Source organism: Urocitellus parryii, chromosome 4 (genome assembly GCF_045843805.1).
Source record: "Urocitellus parryii isolate mUroPar1 chromosome 4, mUroPar1.hap1, whole genome shotgun sequence".
NCBI lineage: Eukaryota > Metazoa > Chordata > Mammalia > Rodentia > Sciuridae > Urocitellus > Urocitellus parryii.
The window spans coordinates 53,528,683-53,548,531 of NC_135534.1; the positions used below are offsets into that span (position 1 = coordinate 53,528,683).

A 19,849-nucleotide genomic window follows, 5' to 3' on the forward strand; every position below is an offset into this window, starting at 1 on the left:
TTCAACATTGTATTGAAGGTCCTAACCAAGCACTAAGGCAAGAAAAATAATAATAATAAAAGACATCTACATTGAGAAGAAAATCAGACTGTCTTTATTCATAGGCAGCATGATTATCTATGAAATCTACAGGGAAAAAATTATTAGAATCAGTGAGCATAACAAGGCTATAGTACATAATCAGATGCAAAAATCAATTATATTTCCACATACTGGCAATGACTCATTGAAATTTAAAAATCAGTACCATGGAACTTGAGATGAAGCTTAGTGGTAGAGCACTTGCCAAGCACTTGCCTAACACATGTGAGACCCTAAGGTTCAGTCCCTAGCAGCACCAGAAAGAAAAAAGGTATCATTTACAATAGCATCAGAAAAACATAGAATAATATAACAAAATATTTTAAGGACCTGGACACTGAAAATTACAAAACATCCCTGAAAGAAATTAAAAATATTTAAATCAAAAGATATCTCTTTTTCATGGGGTAGAAGATACAACATTATTAAAATGTCACTTCTCCACAGTAGGGTTTATCTAAGCAATCTGTGTAGTCCCAGTGTCTCGGAAAAGCTATTTATAGAAATTGGCAAGCTAGTTCTAAAATCCACATGGGAATAAAGAAGACCTAGGATAGCCAAAACAATTTTGAAAAACAATAAAATTAAAGGACTAGCACTATCTAATTATAAAGTTTTAGTAATCAAAATTTTGATCATTGGTGTAAATTAGATAGATTGATGAAACAGTTTGTCCAGAAATGGACTCAACACATATCTGTGAACTGTTACTTTGTCAAAGATAGAAAAGCAATCAGTGAAGAAAGGATATCTTTTCAATAAATGGTATCCTAACAACTGGATTTCCAAGGGGTGAGGGGGATTCCCCTAGCACCTTATGAAAATTTATTCAAAAATACCATAAAACTTCTAGAAGAAACATAGGAAGAAACCTTTGTAACCTAGGGATAAGCAAAAATAAAAGAGAACAAATTGATAAATTGGGCTGTGAAAGTTAAAAACGTATTCTTTAGAAATCACTTAAGAAAATGAAAAGACAAGTCACAGAGTGGGAGAAAACATTTGCAAAGCTATATCTGCCGAAGGACTGTGTTCAGAATATATAAAAAATTCTCAAAACTCATTAAGAAAACAATCAAGCACAAGAGCACGCACTTGCGTGTGCTTGTATTCTCTCATATTCTCTCTCTCTCTCTCTCTCTCTCTCTCTCTCTCTCTCTCTCTCTCTCTCTCCAAATGGGCAAAACATCTCTACTGACTTAATAAAAATGGACTAATGAGAAATAAACACATGAAAATATTTGACATTGTTCTTTGTTAGGAAATAAAAATTGTAACAGAATACCACCACACATCTATTCTTCTTAATGAATGAAAATTTTAAAACTGACCAAAGTTTTTTTCAGGGGTATGAAGAATTGACCATAATACTACCATTAAGAATTATAAAATTATGGAACTATTTTAGAACAGTTTGGCCTTTTCTTTGAAAGTTAAACATACACTAACCATACTAATCAGTCTTTTGTACATAACTCTTCTTAGCAGTTTTATTTATAATAGCCAAAAATCTGCCAGGCACCGTGTGGTGCACACCTGTAATCCCAGAAGCTCAGAAGGCTGAGGGAGGAGGATTGTGAGTTCAAAGCCAGCCTCAGCAACATAGCAAGGCCCTAAGCAACTCAGCGAGACCCTGTCTCTAAATAAAATATAAAAAGGGCTGTGGATGTGGTTCAATCCCCAGAACCAATTAAAAAAAAAAAAGCCAAAAATCTGGGGGGGGGGGGGACCAATGTCCACCAACAGGAGAATGAATAAATAAATTGTGGTATATCTATGCAGTAGAATGCTACTCAGAAATAAAAAGGAATGCATTATTGATAACCCAACAATGTGATTGGATCCTGCATAATTATTCCTAGTAAAATGAGGCTGACAAAAAGAATCCATACTTTCAATTCCATTTATATAAAGTTTGAGTGCAGACCTACCTGCAGTGGCAAAATCAAACCAGTGTTTGGTTGCCTAGGGAGCGGGGAGTACAGGAAGAAGCAAAAGGGACACAAGGAAGGTTTTTTTTAATATTTATTTTTTAGTTGTAGTTGGACACAATTTTTTATTTATTTATTTATTTTTATGTGGTGCTGAGGATCGAACCCAAGGCCTTGAACATGCTAGGCAAGTGTTCTACCACTGAGCCACAACCCCAGCCCCCACAAGGAAGTTTTGAGGAGTTATGTTGATTATTTTGATTGTGTTGATTGTGTTGTGTCTATATAAGTCAAACTTTATCAGATTGTACACATTAAATACAGTTTATTATATGTCACTTATACCTCATTAATACTATTTACTACTAAAACAGAATCTTGTGGTAAACAAACCTCTAAACTCTTAATCACCCACCCATATATCATAAGTCCTTAGAGAAAATTGTCTCTGGTCTAATCCCCTTTCTTCTATTAAAATAATACTAAATAATCAGTGCAGTTCCAGCATCAGCATATTATTGACTGTGCCTTTTTGGATACCACCTGGTATGGTACAGCAGAAGAGTACATTTGTCCCACTTGACAAGGAAGAAAAGAAGCCAATGTACTAGACAAACTGAGTGCCTAGGATATTGGACTAAACAGACACAGTGATTTTTCTTGCTTACTGGAAATCTAGTCACCAGATTTCATTTTATGAATTCAATCAGCTCTTCATTTCTCCCTGCATTATGGTAGAAAGACATCTCAAAAAATTTCTTATTTCTTAATATCACATTCCAAATGTGGTATCTGTGTACTAATCAACCCAGCATCCAGGCACATCTGACTTATTTTTTCCACTGGAGAAATTCTCACATGCTTTTTACTTCAACTGTTGCTGAAGAGTGAAAAACAAAGTTGTTCTGCATCTTCTTTTCCATTTCTAGTAGACTGGGCCATGAACCTCAGTTTAGGGGCAGATTTTTCTTTTTATCTCTTTTTCAATCCCAGGCAGTTAGCAACTGCAGGCTCCCCTGTGGCACACACACAAGAACAAACACTTATCCTTTGATGCTAAGTACCAATTCCAATCCTAGAAGGGGCAGTACCAGAGGCTTCAGAAAAGTGACCTCTCTGACATAATTATGGAGGGCAGGGTTTGTGGTGAGGTCAGTCCTCAGTATAGTGGTCTGTGAAAGAGGTTTTTTTCTACTTGTAGAGGAGGCTTGTGGTCCTAACATGATCCCTGAAATGCCTATAGGTTCATCTTAAGGTCACATTCATTATCGTTTCCATTCTACTTTACTTCAGAAGTGAGTTTTCAAAATTATATTCCTGAGCATATTAACTATCAGAACCAACAAGAAAAGACACAGTTGTGAAGCAAGAGGTTTCTATGGAAATAACCATTGAGAAAAGTGTTATTTGGGGTTTAGTTTAAAAAGGTTTTATAAGTGTTTCTAGAACTAATTGTAGACTAGGTCAATAGAAAAAAAACCCTGAACTCTTCTTCCCCAGAAACGATGATCTGAGGGCTGGCTTTAACTGCAGGTTTATTCCAGGCACTGTGGGGGCAATTGTCCTTTAAGTGCACCCTGCCTGAGTATACTGTAGATTTCTCCTCTCAGATGATTGGCAGCCAAGTACCATCTTCAGTTGCCCTGTCTCCTTATCCTTCTGGGCCGCCACTATCTGATCATCCCCCTCTCCATCATGTGTACACTGGCTCCATGGAAGATGACCATTGATTGCAAACAAGGAGCTCAAACTAGAAAGCTTTATATTGCAGTAAAGGATAGGTTAGGGGGAGACTTGAATCTGGGCACCTCTTAAGGAAGTGAACACCAGAGAACTAGTCCAAGTGGAGTTCTAACCCAGGGCTATCTTCTAGTGTACCTGTATATCAATAGGGGCAAGCATTTGAATGAGAATTGTGTATTAAAGGACATGGTTGACAGTTGATACAAACATCTAACAAAGCAAGGAAAGAAAATATTTTGTGTTTATTTTTCCTTTATGGAAATAGAAGAAAGTATTACTAATTCTAATAACCACTTATTTTTATTTTTATGCCCAGAGATAATGCTGCAAGGCAAAATGTTGAACCTTAAATGTGCCAGATTGACTTAAGTTTTATTTAATTATAACCACAAACTCTTCAAGTGTACTTAGTCTTTATAATTGTTCCTCATATACCATAATCACAGGAAACCCATGGTATCTAATCCCTTCATTTTCACTGGTGAGAAAACTCAATACAGATGTTTATAATTCTAACAGTCTAGAGGATGACACACTACCCAACCACGGAGAACAAGGCTGGGAAACAGCCTCACTGTGTGCAGGCCTGTTGCCTAGGTTGCAGACTCTCTAATCTTCCTAAAAACCAATTTCTTTTACATTGCTTACATTAATCTAAAATTTTAGATTAATGAAAAAGCCAATACGAAAATTTTGTAAAAAAAAAAAAATACTTTGCTCGTCACAGAAAACTAGGTTTTTAATCAGACGATAAACTTTGATAAATCAATCCACATCATTATTTAAAATGCCTACTGTTCTGTTGGACAATCAACATATTATACACATGGCTGCTCACCTCAGCTGATTGCTTGTGGGTCTATATGGCCAAATTAAACATGGAGAGGAAAGCTAACATTTATTCATTTGAAATAGCTCTTAAGCAAACACGATGATGATTGGAACTTAACCAATTTCAGATGATTATGAGAGATTGTTTGAACATTGCAGCAGCAAGATCACCCAGTGGACCAGGGAGTGTCACAAGGTCATTATCCTGCCTTCTGCCAATATAAGAAGGCTCCATAGCATCTGAATATAGCTGGTCTAAAATATTCTATAGACATACAGTGACCCAGTGACTTCCAAACATTGCCTTGCCCTCTCCCTCTCATATCTTTCCTTTGTCCTTGTTCCTGTGTCCAGTGACCTTGCTGCCTAATTTACAAATGAAAAATAAAGTTAAAAGGCATAAGCTCCTCCCCCTTCCTTTGGCATATGAACATACCTTTACCTACTCCCCCATCCCTCCTTGTTTCTAAGATTGTTCCTATATCTGAGCCTCTTCATTCTTGCTTTTCCAGGGCCTTACTCTCTCGGTTATTATATTAACTCTTTCTCTAAAATTGTTCTCTTTACTGGCTCCTTCCAAGTTGCACACGTATTTTTGTTGTTGTTGTTGTTTTTTGTTTTTGTTTTTTGTCTAGAAAATATCTCTTACTTTCCCCTTAAGCCACCACTTTCTCTTCCCAGTTCTCTCATTACCAAAATTCTGAAGTACAGTTTTTCTTACATTTCACACTATAACACCACAAATGCCTGGAAAGCAAGAACTCTAACTTACATTACTTTCTGTCAGCATGCCTCTCATGGTGTAGTGTGGGAAGTGGACACAGACATGAAACATAACAAATCATGATTCCCATTTGGACTCAGTAGTTACTATTGAGTAACTTAATCTTGCTGATCCCAAGCCTCTTCAAATGTAAAATGATAGCAGTAATGCCTGTCCTACAATGGTGCAAAAAGTAAATAAGATTTTTTATAAAACCTTTCATATGGTGGCTGGCATATAGTAGATGCCCAGAAGAGCACCTGCTTCCCATCTCTACCCATAGTGAAGATTCATTTATTGAATGAATAACCCAATGATGATCTCAGCAGGCATTTGTTTTTTGTTTTGTTTGATTCTTACTCTTCTTCCCTTGTTTCAGGTTCACAACCAGTATCCAGCTGAGTTTGAATTCAATCTCTATTACTTAAAGTTCTTGGCCTTCCACTATGTATCTAATCGTTTTAAGACATTTCTCCTGGATTCTGACTATGAAAGATTAGAGCATGGTACGTATTTATATGTCCTTGTTCTATCCATTTTATTAGTTTTGCATGTTTTTAATGAAAACTCTAAACCAGGAATGGTGGCACACACCTGTAATCCCAGCGGCTCGGGAGGTTGAGACAGGAGGATCATGAGTTCAAAGCCAGCCTCAGCAATGGTGAGGCACTAAGCAACTCAATGAGACTGTCTCTAATAAAACACAGAATAGGGCTGGGCATGTGGCTCAGTGGTTGAGTGCCCCTGATCTCAATCCCTGGTGCCCCTGCCCCCCAAAAAAACCTCTAATGGTGTAAGTACTCCCAAATGAGACAGTTAGGAGTTAGGGTTTTACTACAAACTACCAATGTAGAGTGGATATGAACAACTGCAAGATTCTGAGATTGTGGTCTGTGTTAGTTCTTAAGAACAGCAGATGCTCATTCCTCTGTAGCACCTTTGTAAAGTTAAATCTGCTTACTATTTTGATACCTCTAAGTGATACTATGTTAGGAAAAATGTTTGACTCAGTTTTTTCTTCCAATGGTACACTTTGATAGGAAGGGTTTGAATAACAGCTAACACTGGGAACTCTGAAACAAATAAACCAGGGTTAAATTCCATTGCTGCCAATTACCAGCTGTGTATTTGGGGGGAATTGGGTATGTCTCTGAGCTTCAGCTTCTTCATCATTAAAATGGGGACAGTTATAGCCCACCCTTTAGGACCATACTGATAACATGAGGAAATAGTTGTAAATGTCTTAGCACAGTCACTAGCACATAGTAAGCACTCATCAAATTTTAAATGTCACTATCATTACTATAATTTGTAACAGTTATAGTAGTAGCACAAAGTAGATTCTGAAAGCCCCAGTGAAAACATTTCCCAATAGGGATTTTATATTCTTCTTTTGTTGTTATGGAGCCGGGAAAAATACACATGACTTTAAAAAAAAAAGGCGATATTCAGTACATTAGATGTACCAGAATATTCACAAAGAGGACTCTTAGTGACAAAATATTTACTGATGTTCTCAGTTTAAAATCTGAAATTATGAAATACTGTTTTCCAGGGTGTGCTTATTACAGTTGTCTAGTATGATATTTCATACTTTTGGTAAGGAAGACAACACTGGTCAGACCACTTCCCATCCTGTTTGTACTTTCAGACCTTTGTTGACTCATGGAATTGCCATTCCTCACATCACAATAAGAAACAAAATTTCTTAAGAACCGTGTCTTAGAAAGATATTCATTACAGCTAGTTAACAGCTGCATGGGGCCTGGTCTTTAAGCCAATTGATCTGTGTGACTGAGGGGGTCACCAGTCACTCAGCTTGTCACTAAAAGGAACAACATATTTTAATATTGTTGTGAGTAAAGTACAGTTGTACAGAATAGTTTGTTTTGATTTTTGGTTTTTTAAATAAGGTAGTTTGTTTTGTTAAATTAAGCTTAGTAGCATATTACCTTTAGCCACATGCAGATGTGGCCAAAACCTTCTGTGGATTATGACTCTCTTCATTAAAAAAGCAACAAAGCCTACTGTACTGGTTCTCAGAGTCAACCGAACATTAGAATCACCTGGGAAACTTTTAAAACTCCCAGTGTCCAGGCAGCACTTCCCAACAGTTGAATCAAAATCTGTGATGATGGAGACTGGACACCAACAGCTTTTTAAAGCTCCCAGGTGCTGCCAAGGTTGAGAAGAACCACTGGCCCAGTGAGGAGAATGCCAAACTAAGGCAGAAAATGATTGGGACACTGGGGAAACTACTTCATCTCACCTTAAAAGTCCACTCTCCAACCCCTCAGTTTCCTCTTCTGGAAACTGGTCAAGGATATTTGCTTTCCTGTCACACAGAAAAAGATTAATAAATAAAATGAAGTGAATAGAAATTTGATATGTATTGAAAGATGATCATAGTTGTTTGATATGATAATTTTGTGTCCTAGATATGTTTTCTCTTAAGACACATAATTGCATTTAGTATCCTAGAGTGATTATTGAAGGGTCCTTAAAGTTCATTTGCCCAGTCATCTCCCTAAATAGATGGGCTACCCAATAGCCACTCACCTAATTAGCATCAAAGAAGCCTGGTTTTAAGTCTCCAGTCCAGACTGGGCTACCTACTTTGGAGGCTGTTCCTGCTGTGTTTGGGTGGATGCACTAATTATCAAGCCTACACAGTAAAACATCATTTAGGAACAGCTGTGGCAACTACCTCCACATCCAAGATCAACAATTAGAGAGTAAAGCATCTCAGCCACAGCTGGAGGAATTCATCAGTCATAATACTTATTTCATCAGAAAAGCCTGAACACCATGAACTCTCCTGTGTCCCAGAATTGTAATTTGTTGATTATTATATACCGGATTATAAAATTATAATTTGACAGGATCTGACACTAGTGCCTGATGCTTCAAACTGTTCTTTTCTTTCTTTCTTTTGTTTTGTTTTTTATGTTGATGGACCTTTATTTTATTCATTTATTTAAATGTGATGCTGAGAATCAAACCCAGTGCCTCACACATGCAAGGCAAGTGCTCTACCACTGAGCCACAACTCCAGCCTTCAAAAACTCTTCTTAAGATGTTCCCTATATAGTGCACATGCTGCCCTAAGACAGTCATCTGGAAGGCCAGATCTCACACCTTCTCTTCCAGCTTCAGCTCATTTTCCTCCTATCTACATAAGTATCCAAAGTCTATTCCACCTGGAGCTAACTGCCCCACAGCCCTTCAATATAATCCTTGCCTCCTCCCAAATGGAGCTATGAAGGGACCTTAAAAGTCTACTCTCCAACCCATAGAGTAGTCTGAATTTTGAACACTGGACTAACTTGGAGAACTCCCAAAATGAATAATATCTGGGGACTGTCGCAAAGATCCTGATATAATTGAACTGGAGTAGACTAGAGCGTTGGGTTTTTTTTCTTTTTTTTAAGCCCCTGATTTTTCTAATGTGTGACGAAGATTGAGAACTACTCCACTGGACCCTGCATTTATAAGATAGAGGGGAGAGAAAAAAATTAGAGAAGAAAACATTCATTAGTCTTGGAGGCCCCATGTATTATAGGATTTCACATAGCCTTGGACTTGAGGCATTCTTTTCTGATAAACTGGTAAAATGCTTGTTGACTTTTGACTGAGTCATTTCATTCAAAGCAAGACAGCACTGCTGAGACACTCTTCCTGGACCTTTACAGAAATCCCTCCTGTCTCACCCTGACACATCTTCCTCCTTGGTTTTTGGGGAGTTTTTTGTTTGGTTTTTTTTTGGGGGGGGGGGTGTTTGTTTTTTTAAAGGCTCATGTGAGCAATCAAGTGACTTTTGAAAGGTACAAAAGTGAAGTAGTACCCTGAGTTCTGCTTTCAGGTTACCTAGTGATATAGAACATGACCTTCTGTCATCCCAAGTCTCTGTGACCATAATTTGCATATATATAAACTACTAACATTTTAAATGGCTTTGTTAATAAACAGCCAACAACTTTAAAAGGAAAAATAAAATTATGTTTTTAACAGAGTTTCATCAGATAAATTCATAAGGTCTTCCATTTTCTATTGGAAAATGTATAGAATGTCTCCTGGCAGGACCTCTATGACTATAGATGCAGATTTTACAACATAGAGTGAAGGAGAATAACTTCCTAGGAAAACCTTGCCTATGTTTTCCTTCCACTTTGATTTGTTCTCATATAGCTGTGAAGTTCCTTTCATCTTTAGTTTGCAGTTATTTTCTAAGGTTTCTGCACATATGTTGCTATTTTTAGAGTCATAAGAAGTGTTTCACTTTTTCATCTCTCAATGCATCACACTTTAGGCAAAAGTTAATGTATTTAACTTTAATTTTGTTGGATTTTTTTTAATTTACAGGAACTTTATTTGATGATAAAGGAGACAAGCATGCCAAGAAAGGAATTTGTATTTGGGAGTGTATTGATAGAATGCACAAGAAGAGTCCCATTTTTTTTAACTATTTATATTCACCAGTGGAAATAGAGGTAAAGTAAGAAATCATTTGTGTTTCATTTTCTAAATATTTTGTGTTAAAGTTTTCCTTCATTTTAGTGTATATAAATTTTTATAAATATTGGACAAGGTTTCATGCCAAAAGCTATTTTAGTTTGGGTTTGGGTTATGATGGAAATGGAGAATGAATGCTAAAATCTTGCCACAAAAATTAGGATCTGGCCCCTAAAGTCTAGAAAGGATATCAGAATCAAAGAAAGGCAAGTTCTCTTAGGTGGTTTAGGCTGAAAAATCTAAAAGCTTTAGGAAAAGCTTTCCAAGTCCATCTTACCAAACCCATGGAAATACTCCTTTGTGATACAGAGATTTTTGGTGCCCAACTCAAGAAGGATGACGTATCTCAGGACAACAGTGTTTTGTTGTGTGCATCTGTATAATAAGGCTCTAGGATGGAACAGGAGCATTTGATAGGCAGTACTATCCTTATTTAGGAGCAAAAGAAGTCCCTTCCCTGGGTGCCCTGCATTAGAATCCCAGTTGCACCCTCCTCCCCTCCCAAGGTAAGGAGTACAAGAAACCAAGGCACATCTCTCCTCATCTAAGCCATGCTCTGGGTACCTTGAAATTCCCAAATTCAAGGAGTTTGCCTACTCACCAGGCTACTTTTCCCAGTCTAGGCCCAAGGTTGGTGTGAGAAGTAGCTCCTCAGCAGAGGGAAGACAGAGTCTGTACATAAACATTCATGTAAGGCCAGGATGTGAGGAAAAGCTTAAGCCAAGGACTGGGAGCAGAGGCTAGATCCCCCAGTGCTACCACTTCCTAGGGTACAATTCATCTTGATGTATAACTTTTAATGTTCAGGTGAATGATACTTGAAACTCCATTCACATGCTTGCCCGGGCCCCTGCAAATGTTAGTAAGCTTGGGGTACTTTGATCAATATGAAACTATATTTCAGAGTTTTCTTTAAACAGGCCCTGAAGCCCAATGTAAACATCTCCAGCCTCAAGAAGTGGGACTACTACACAGAGGAGACCCTGTCCACAGGGCCTTCATATGATTGGATGATGCTGACTCCCAAGCACTTCCCCTCTGAAGAGTCTGATCTGGCTGGAGGAGCGGGGCCCCAGAGCCAAAGGAGAACAGTGTGGCCATGCTATGATGATGTCAGCATCATTCAGCCCGATGCTCTCACCAGACTTTTTAGTGTAAGTCAGCTTGTGCAGGCACACAGGGCTCACCCTGGGAACACACCGGGGCCTTAGGAACCAAGCAAAGCAAAGGCTGGCTCATAAACTTCTGAGCATGGCTTTCCTAGTGTCATAGATAGCACTCCAAAAATCTGAAGAAACCAGACTTGCTCCCCTATATCAGTGGGGTACAGGCTTAACCAATGAAAAGATTTTCAATAAAAGTCAGCTTCCTGCATTTCAAGGAAGCAGTTGACCAAAAGGAGTGATTTGCTCCTTCTGAGAGCAGCTGTTTTAGCTGCCCAAGCATCCTGAGTCAGGCCTGGGCTATGGCTTTTGTGGGTGCTTTACTTCCTCTGGTCAGAAGTGTGGGTAGCTGATGGCCTGATGGGACTGCTGCCAACTACCTTCTGCAAGGAAAATTCTGGAGCACAGCCATCCTGGCAGTAGCTACCCTGAGGAATGGTTTTGAGTCCTCATGTGGTCCAGACGGTTCCTAAAGAGTGCTCTCCCTCTGGTTTTCTGGGCAGGTACAGTATGCAGCAGTGATAGCACTGTACCAGACCCCTATCAGAAGGGAAATCCATCTCTTTGGGCATTTCTTGGTTCATTCTTTTCACATCTACTTTGAGTCATCAGAGTTGAGGGGCTCCTCTGTCAAGGACAGACTTCACATCTATCTCAGCCATTAGGGTTAGGACACAGGCCCAGTGCTTGACCATTTACTTTGCCCATCAGATTTCTCATGGGTTGCCCAAAGATGAAGGTGAATAGGATATATATTTTATCTCTTGCTTTTTAAGCCTGTCTTTAAAAAAATAACCTGATTATGAGTCCTGATAGATCATCTTCATCACAGTGAATCATACCAACTCATGCGCCTACCACTCTTCCTGGCTTGGGAAACCTCTGAGGCCCCACATATATGACTTTTTTTAAACTGTCCTCTGCCATGCTGCTCATCTGGGCCCAATACAGAGGAAATATGGCTCTGGGGCACATCCTGACTTCTATGAAGTACTGATCTGTCAGAAAACTTCATTTATTTGCAGGAAATTGAAAAATTGGAGCATAAATTGAACCAAACCCCTGAGAAATGGCAGCAGCTGTGGGAAAAAGTAACCATGGACCTTAAAGAAGATGCAAGAATAGACGGGGTGAGTTGGCAGAGCCCCTGAGGAGCTAATTCTTAGCTTTTGAGGGGACTAGGTCAGGTGGGACCCACTGCCCCACCAAGAGGACTCTGGATTTATGGCCAGAGGGAAGATGGAAAAGGGAGGGGTCATGCCCTGGGGGTCCAGGGCAGAAAGTTCCAAATGACTGAATATTTCCTGAGTGTCTCACCATACCACAGTGACATAATACTTAATGTTTCAGGGCACTGAATCCAGGGAAAATTACTATCCCAGTGTCACTGTGGTTTCAATTGATCTTCTACCACATGAGGGAGGAGGAGAATGCCAAGGCCATGTTTGCTCCAGAGAAATAAGCATAGAAAATGAAAATATTTTAAAATGACAAAATATGCTGCTTTCTATTCCTCACACTTCCTTTTCTGTTTCTGATTTAAGAAGCATTTATCATAGAAATGTTTTTAAACCAAATACTCTGTTTTCTGCTTCTCACATCCCATTTCCTGTTTCTGATTTAAGAAACACTTATCAGGCACATAATATGTGCAAGGGACTGTGCTTAGTAGCAGACACATTTACATCCTGTCCAGTCCACAGTGAGGAGGGTCCCACCTCATACATGAAGAAGCAGGCAGAGATCTCACAGCTAGTAATTGGTAGTACCACCATTCAAATTCACATCAGATTGGTTCCAAACATATCAGAAAGGAAATTAGGACAGATGAGTATTCACAAGAGCATTTCAGAAAGGAAAGGTCAAGAGGAGTGGAGTGAGAAGAAAACCTTTGGTAAGGAGGGACCCTCCAGGCTCTGTCTCGAGCCTCAGTACTTAGGTGCTGATAGCACATAAGCCATGGGCAATGCCTTTATGCTTTTTTCCTCAGAAAGATAGTTTCTTGATATTTTTCTGATTATTAAAGTAAGGTATTTTTTAAATAAGATAAGTCACAGCAAGTTATAAAACAGAAGATGAAAATCACCCATAATTTATAACTTGAAATAAACCACTGTGCTCTCCCAATTGTTTCATCATTCTAAGCCCACAGACAAAAGCGATTGACTTTTACATGCTGTTTTTTAACCTGCCTTCTTTTTTACTTAATGTTGGCATACGTGTCCTGTATTTGCCACCATGTATAAGTCAGCAGCATCATTTTAGTGACTGTCTAGAACATCATGTACAGAAATAACATTTTAACTGGTCCCTTGATAATGGATATTAGAGAGTTTACAGTTTTTATTTTTAAACAGCCCCAAGATAAGTGTCTTTGTACATACATCATTGCTCATAGTCCAGTTTTTTCTCTTGAGATAAATTTGCATAAGTGAAATGATCAGGTCAGTTGCTTAAAGTCTCTATAAAGCTTTCTTAGCACCTGTTCCTTTGTTTTCAGCCCCAACGATACCCATCAGGGTCCCCAGGAATTGTGTCTACGAACCTACCTTCCTATCAGAAGAGACCTGTGTTGCACCTCCCGGACAGTAGCATGGGCGAAGAGCATAATGCCAGCATCTCCCCATCCAATGGGGTGGAGCGAAGGGCAGCCACCCTCTATAGCCAGTACACCTCCAAGAACGATGAGAACAGGTGATGTGCTGAGCTCTGCTGAGTCTGCTAAGACTCCCCTTGCTGCCCTAAGCTAATCCACAGGCCTCTGTGACAGCCTGTGCACTACAGCCTTTTGTAAACTTGAAACAGATTAGCTTGAATTCTTTTTTTTTTTCCTCAGTGCTTTAGATGGTTCTTTGAAGAGGAAAAAAAATGAACCTTACAACTAAAAATAATGCCAAGAGGTTATAGTTATTTGTGGTTGTTTCCTGATTGTTATTATCTCATGTCTGCCAGAGCTTTTGAGGGAATGTGTGTTAGTCAGCACTTTTTTTGTGGCACACATAAGAAATCCAGCTCATGCTAGCTGAAGCAAAAGGAATTTACTCACAGAAACTAGGACAGCCAAAGGCATGCTGGTTTCTTACACAGTGTCTTCAGGCTCTGTCTGTTTCCAACTGTGCTTTTCTCTCTGTGTTACACTAATCCCAGCATAGCACAGAAGGTGGCTGTTAACAGCTCCTAACCTCACAAGTATGATGAGCGCAGCAGAAAAAGGCAGTCCCTCCCCAAAGGTCTAGTACCAAATTCCAGGGAGAATTCTGACTGTCCTTTTTGTGGATCACATAGAGGAAATAGAGACATAGCAAAAACAACAGATGTCTCCTTTATCACATTTTCTAAGTAAAAAATTAAAATTACTTTGTTGTCATTTCTCCTAGGTCCTTTGAGGGAACACTTTACAAAAGAGGGGCTTTGTTGAAAGGTTGGAAACCACGTTGGTTCGTTTTGGATGTAACAAAACATCAGGTAATACTGTTAACGCCAGAAGAAATTACTTCTGTGGGGCTGGTCTCAATCCCTGGCTATTATTTGGCTCTCAACAAACAGATACATTCCTCATGTACAGACTGCTGTCCTAAAGTCTCTCAGATGCAGCCTGGGGGCTCCTCCAGGGCCCTGATTTCCCTAGTAACTTTCTGAGGGAAATTCCAAAGTAGAGGCACATTCACTCAGAGGCAGTGAATTGAGTCCAGAGCACTCAGAGAGCACAACTCTTTTTAATGCTTGAAAATCTCCTGTGTCCGCCCTTAAAGCCCAGGTCAGGAAGCACTGAGGTCTCAGCCTGTTGCATGTGTACCATATGCACAAATAGGCCTGTGCGCGTGCCACAGAATTCAGATACCTTTCATCCTCACAGCAAACATCCAGCCATGACTGAGAGTGTTAAGCCACTCAGGAGATGTTTACTACACCCCACTTCTGTGCCCATCACTGTACTGGTTACTGAAGAAGGCATTGCTATCCCTCAAAGATGGTAGCAACAGGAGAGGGGAGGGGAGGGGAAGAGGAGGCCCTACCCAAACCTGGAATTCACAGTGGTCAGGTATTAGACTTGACCTTGCTGACCACATTAGGGAACCTTCTTCCATTGTTAGATTCTTAGCTATTATTCTCACAACTAAAGATTATTAGCCTTAGTGTCATAATCTTTGCTCCAGGGGTTTCAAAGGAGAGAGATCCATACTCAAACCTCCCACCTCTCCTCTCTGCACCTTTTATTACTGAGAGCTATGTGGCCTCTCCTTCTGACCAAAGGCCAGACAGCCTGAGGCAAAGGGTTGGTGCTCATTCTCACACATTCATCCAGGCAGACTTTGAGAAAGTGCTGAACTATTACCCTCTAATGCTCCCATGGGATCTGCAGCTAGAAGATGATTATATTTGGGGCCCACTTTTTCCTCTGCTCAAGGGGTTTCACAAAAGTTACAGAGTCTTTATTCGATAACTTATTCTCACATATACAAATGGAAGCCCCCTTAGGGGGACTGTACTTTAAAGGTGTCTCTGAAATCATAGAGCCTACACTGTGCAGAAGAGTCCATTAAACCACTAAATACAACATAGGAGAATGTCATAATTTTTCCATAATTTAAAATTACACCAAATTATACTTGCATTCTTACCAATATTTTGGATTTCTTTAACATGAAAGGTAGATAGTTTTTCCATTTAGCTCTGCTCATACCACTTCTGAGTGGAGAGACAGAAAAGTCTGAGGCCAGAACAGCAGTGACAGAAACAGCAGACACATTCCTGTCATGTACAGTGAAATCCACGGGCTGTATTTCACCAGCAGGCTCTTTAACTTTTAAAATATTTTTTTCTTTCTTTCTATTCCAAAACCAATGCATGTGTTATTAGACCAAATTCAGATATTTCATAAAGATCCAAAAGTCCCCAATGCAATCAAGTGTTAAGCTGTTGTGTTCTACAGAAATTATTTTATATCTATATGCCGTTTGGCAAACTTGCTTTTTAAAAATAATGTATCTTGAACAATTTTTCTACCAGTTTATAATAGAAGTCTTCCTTGTTCTTTTTGGAAAGCCATCTAGCATATTCTATTTTATTGATGGTTATTATTTAATCAACCAAGGTTCCACCGAAAGAAAAGGACCTCTTTTCTGATGCTGAGCTAATGAATGCAGTGGGGAAGAAAAGCCCTTTATTTCTGTGTCTGTAGGATAACTTTGTAGAGCTGGGAAAGATGTTCAACAGACACAGACATTTTCAGTTTTAGTTGATATTGCCAAATCGTTTTCCACAAAGATTTCTAACAAATTATATTCCCATTAACAGCATTCAAGAGACCTCATTGTCTTGCTGGGTAATATCAGCCATTTTTAATATTTTTCAATCCAAATGAAAAGTGAAATCTTAGTCATTTCATTTACTTTTCTCTGATCAGCAAAGTTGGTTATCTTTTCAGATGTTTATAGGTCTTTGTCTTTCTTCTCTGACTTGCCTATTTTTTACTAGCTTAGGACACTAAACACCTTTGTTATATGTTGTGTATTTCTTAATGGTTGTTAGCTCACTATTTTTTATATGTAACATATTTACCTGCTCAAATTTCAAAGAAGTTCATGCATCTTGTGCCCACTTCCTTCTCCCAGCACTAGTTCTTCCTAGAGTCAATCAGTGTGTATTTTTTTTGCAGATATAAGCACAAGACAGAGAAAACAATCAGATACATTTTGGAAAGCCATGCCATTTTCCCTTTCTATGTCTTTCACATCCTATCTGATTCCCTTTGATTCTAGCTGCGATACTACGACTCAGGTGAAGACACGAGTTGTAAAGGCCACATTGACCTGGCAGAAGTAGAAATGGTCATCCCTGCTGGCCCCAGCATGGGAGCCCCAAAGCACACGAGTGACAAGGCCTTCTTTGATGTAAGTTGATCTTATTTCTCTTTTGGTGACTCAGCCTGCACATCATTCCATTGGCCTTCAAGACACTATGGGGCCCCCAGAGCAGTTGGTGGTGACTGCAGAGGAGTAACAGACCTTGGCTGTGGGGAGTACTGAATTTGAAATCAGCACTGTGAACCCAAGCCTGACCTCTCTGAGCTGTCCATGCATCTCAGATCCACACAGGGAAGCCAACAAACTCTTTCAAAATGCTGTTAGTCATCTCAGTAACCCTCACTTTCAAGGACAGATGCCACTTCCTCCATATCCAGTGGTCTTTCAGCTTGAACCTCCACAGAAGGCTGTCCTTGGTCACACATGATAATTGTCTGCCCTAATATCTTCAGGGGACTGAAGGTGGGCCTTAGGGCATTTTATGGGCCACAGGACAGAAGGTGACTTGTCTAATCCCTGGAGTCAAGCAAGTCTTCATAAAAAGCAGAGGTCATATTCCAGGGTCCCGATCAGGCCAGGAGACCATTTCCTTGTCTCTTGGCTTCCATTATGGCCCCAATTGAAGAAAAGGACACAAAGGCCAACTACATAATAAGGATGACTCTTGGGCTTTCCCCCTGAGCTCCCTCACCCATACTACATTGGTGTGATATGTGAGAGAAGCCAGAGACTCCAGCCAGTCCTGATCCTTACCCCCAGTCAAAGGTGGCCCCAGGAATGCATACAGTCTCTCTTGTGTCCCCAGTACCTATCTATTAACATCCCCTGTGACTTTGGAAACTAGAAAAGTAAAGAGACCATAAAGGCAGCGACAGTATGGTAATGGAGAAAGAAAAAATAGAGGTGCTGGGGCAGTATGGAAAGGAAGGTTACAGGGATTGATTTGCCACTTGCCAAAGCCATAAAACAACCCTGCCCTTGATCTCTGGTTCTCTGTCATTTGGTTTTTTAGCTCAAGACCAGCAAGCGTGTGTATAATTTCTGTGCCCAGGATGGACAGAGTGCCCAGCAATGGATGGACAGGATCCAGAGCTGTATCTCTGATGCCTGATACCTTGGTCAACCCAAGAAAAAGGAGGAGAGGAATTCCTGCTGCCAGATAGAAAAAAGGCACGAATCCTTGAAGAGCAGGCAGCGAGTCATCCCAGGGCATGGCCTTCTCTTGCCTGGTCTTACCCAGGTCCTCCTTACAGCAGTTACTACGTCCACTTCACCTGAATGGGTGTGTCACACAGCCTGGTCAAGAGCACCAGGCCCTTCCTATGTCTTGCACTGAATTGTTCTAACAGGGTCTTAGTGGTTAGGGATCAGAAGAATTCTCCTGAACCTGCTCTCATCCATCCTCTAGGCAAAATGGCCACTACCTACTTGAGTCCTTTATGAAGGTCCTTTTTGTTCTCCAAGGTCATAATTTCCTTGGAGAACTCTTTAATAAGCAAAAATCAAAACCCTCCAAAGATCATCTTACATCCTACATAGAGTAGGTTTCCCATCAAGACACCTACTCTTATGCCTGACCTTTGAGATGCTCAGTTCTCTGGTGCTACCAAAAGGTGCTTCCTTGGTCCTTGCTCTGCTATTGAGGTTCCCAGTGAGAGACATTATTGATCATTAACAGGCAAAGAGGGAGCTCACAGGATTATCCTGATAGAAAAAGCTTGCCCAGGGAATGATGCAGCGATGACCAGGCCAATGCAGGAAATGCTGCTTCCAAAACATGGAATCCTCTAGACTAGAGGTGGTTCAAGGATGCAGGGCCTGTGTTCCTGTGTGTTCTTCTGCTCCCTGACAGCTTCTTACACAAAATAACATGCAGAAAGCTGCATGCACTAACCCACAAACCCTTGCACTGAGCTCCTAATCAAGTGAAGATGTTGGAAAGATGGCAGCCAGCTACTTAGAGCCACACACCCCTGACAAGCACATGCTGCGGCAGGGCTGACACCCACACAGCACTTCTGCACATGAAAATAAGAACTGCCCTTAGGTTCTCTTTATTTTGACAGCCTTGTGTTTGTTCATCCTGAGGCCCAAGGATCTTGTTTGCTCTCGGTGAGCAGGAACAGCCTCTGCTGCCTCAGCTGCTCTGCCCTAGGTAGCTCCATCACTGCGTTTGTTTTGAAATGTTAATATGTTAAATACCAAACTAATATTTCAAAAATATGTATATATGATTTCTATATCTTTGTTTTTCAGATAGCCTGCTTATAATTTAATATAAAATTAACTAAACTGATTCATTCATAAGATTTTAGTAATGAAAAGTTCCCTTTCTAAGAAAAAGCTACTTTGTAGGTTAAAATAAGTCAGATTTTCAAATTTAAAATTGCCTATACAGTAGGACATAGAAATGTGTTAATATATAAGAAATTGGGGAATAATAAGAATGAAGGACTTTTCTATCATACTCATTTTATAAATTTGCCACCTGTGAAAATGGTTTTGCACATTATTTGTACTTTTCTTTGTATATGAAATAATTTTTTGTACTTTGTAAAATATGGAGCCCATTGTACTTTCAGCAATTTGAGACTGTACACAGTGCTTCTTTTGTAACTGGATTATTTTAACTTTCATGAAGGCATTACATGCCTTACGTTCACTAACCACCTTGAATTAAATTTATTTCTTAAGAAACAGCATCCTTCTTGGACTGTGAAGTGACATTTGTTCTGCAGTGCACAGCCCTCCAAAGGGAAATGTTCAGGCCTTGTCATGGAATGGAAGGTTCAAGGATAAAACATAGCCCACTTGGGCCTTAGTTCTGCCAATGTCATTGCTGCCCTTTGCTCAGGAGTAACAGATGCTGGACACACTGTCCTGAGCTTCTGGGTTCTGGACACTCTTCTGCAGTGTTTAAGAAGACACCTCAGGCCAATGTTCTCACTCCCACTGCCACCCTACCACCTGCTCTCCTGAGCTGTGAGAGACTGGAAGAGTCCCTTACCTCCTCTGGGT

The 19,849-nt window shown here is 39.9% G+C and overlaps 1 protein-coding gene across 2 annotated transcripts in view; it reads left to right on the forward strand.

Moving 5' to 3' along the window:
- Sbf2 (SET binding factor 2) overlaps positions 1 to 19,525 on the forward strand; it is a 426,980-nt gene extending 407,455 nt beyond the window's left edge. For both annotated transcript variants that reach the window (XM_077798180.1, XM_077798181.1), the window contains 8 exons: positions 5,729 to 5,855; positions 9,712 to 9,839; positions 10,782 to 11,015; positions 12,050 to 12,154; positions 13,525 to 13,718; positions 14,402 to 14,489; positions 16,787 to 16,918; positions 17,844 to 19,525. In XM_077798180.1, the coding sequence (XP_077654306.1) occupies positions 5,729 to 5,855; positions 9,712 to 9,839; positions 10,782 to 11,015; positions 12,050 to 12,154; positions 13,525 to 13,718; positions 14,402 to 14,489; positions 16,787 to 16,918; positions 17,844 to 17,942 (1,107 nt within the window). In that variant the 3' untranslated portion in view covers positions 17,943 to 19,525. The remainder of the gene's footprint in view (positions 1 to 5,728; positions 5,856 to 9,711; positions 9,840 to 10,781; positions 11,016 to 12,049; positions 12,155 to 13,524; positions 13,719 to 14,401; positions 14,490 to 16,786; positions 16,919 to 17,843) is intronic.
- The last annotated feature ends 324 nt before the right edge of the window (positions 19,526 to 19,849 follow it).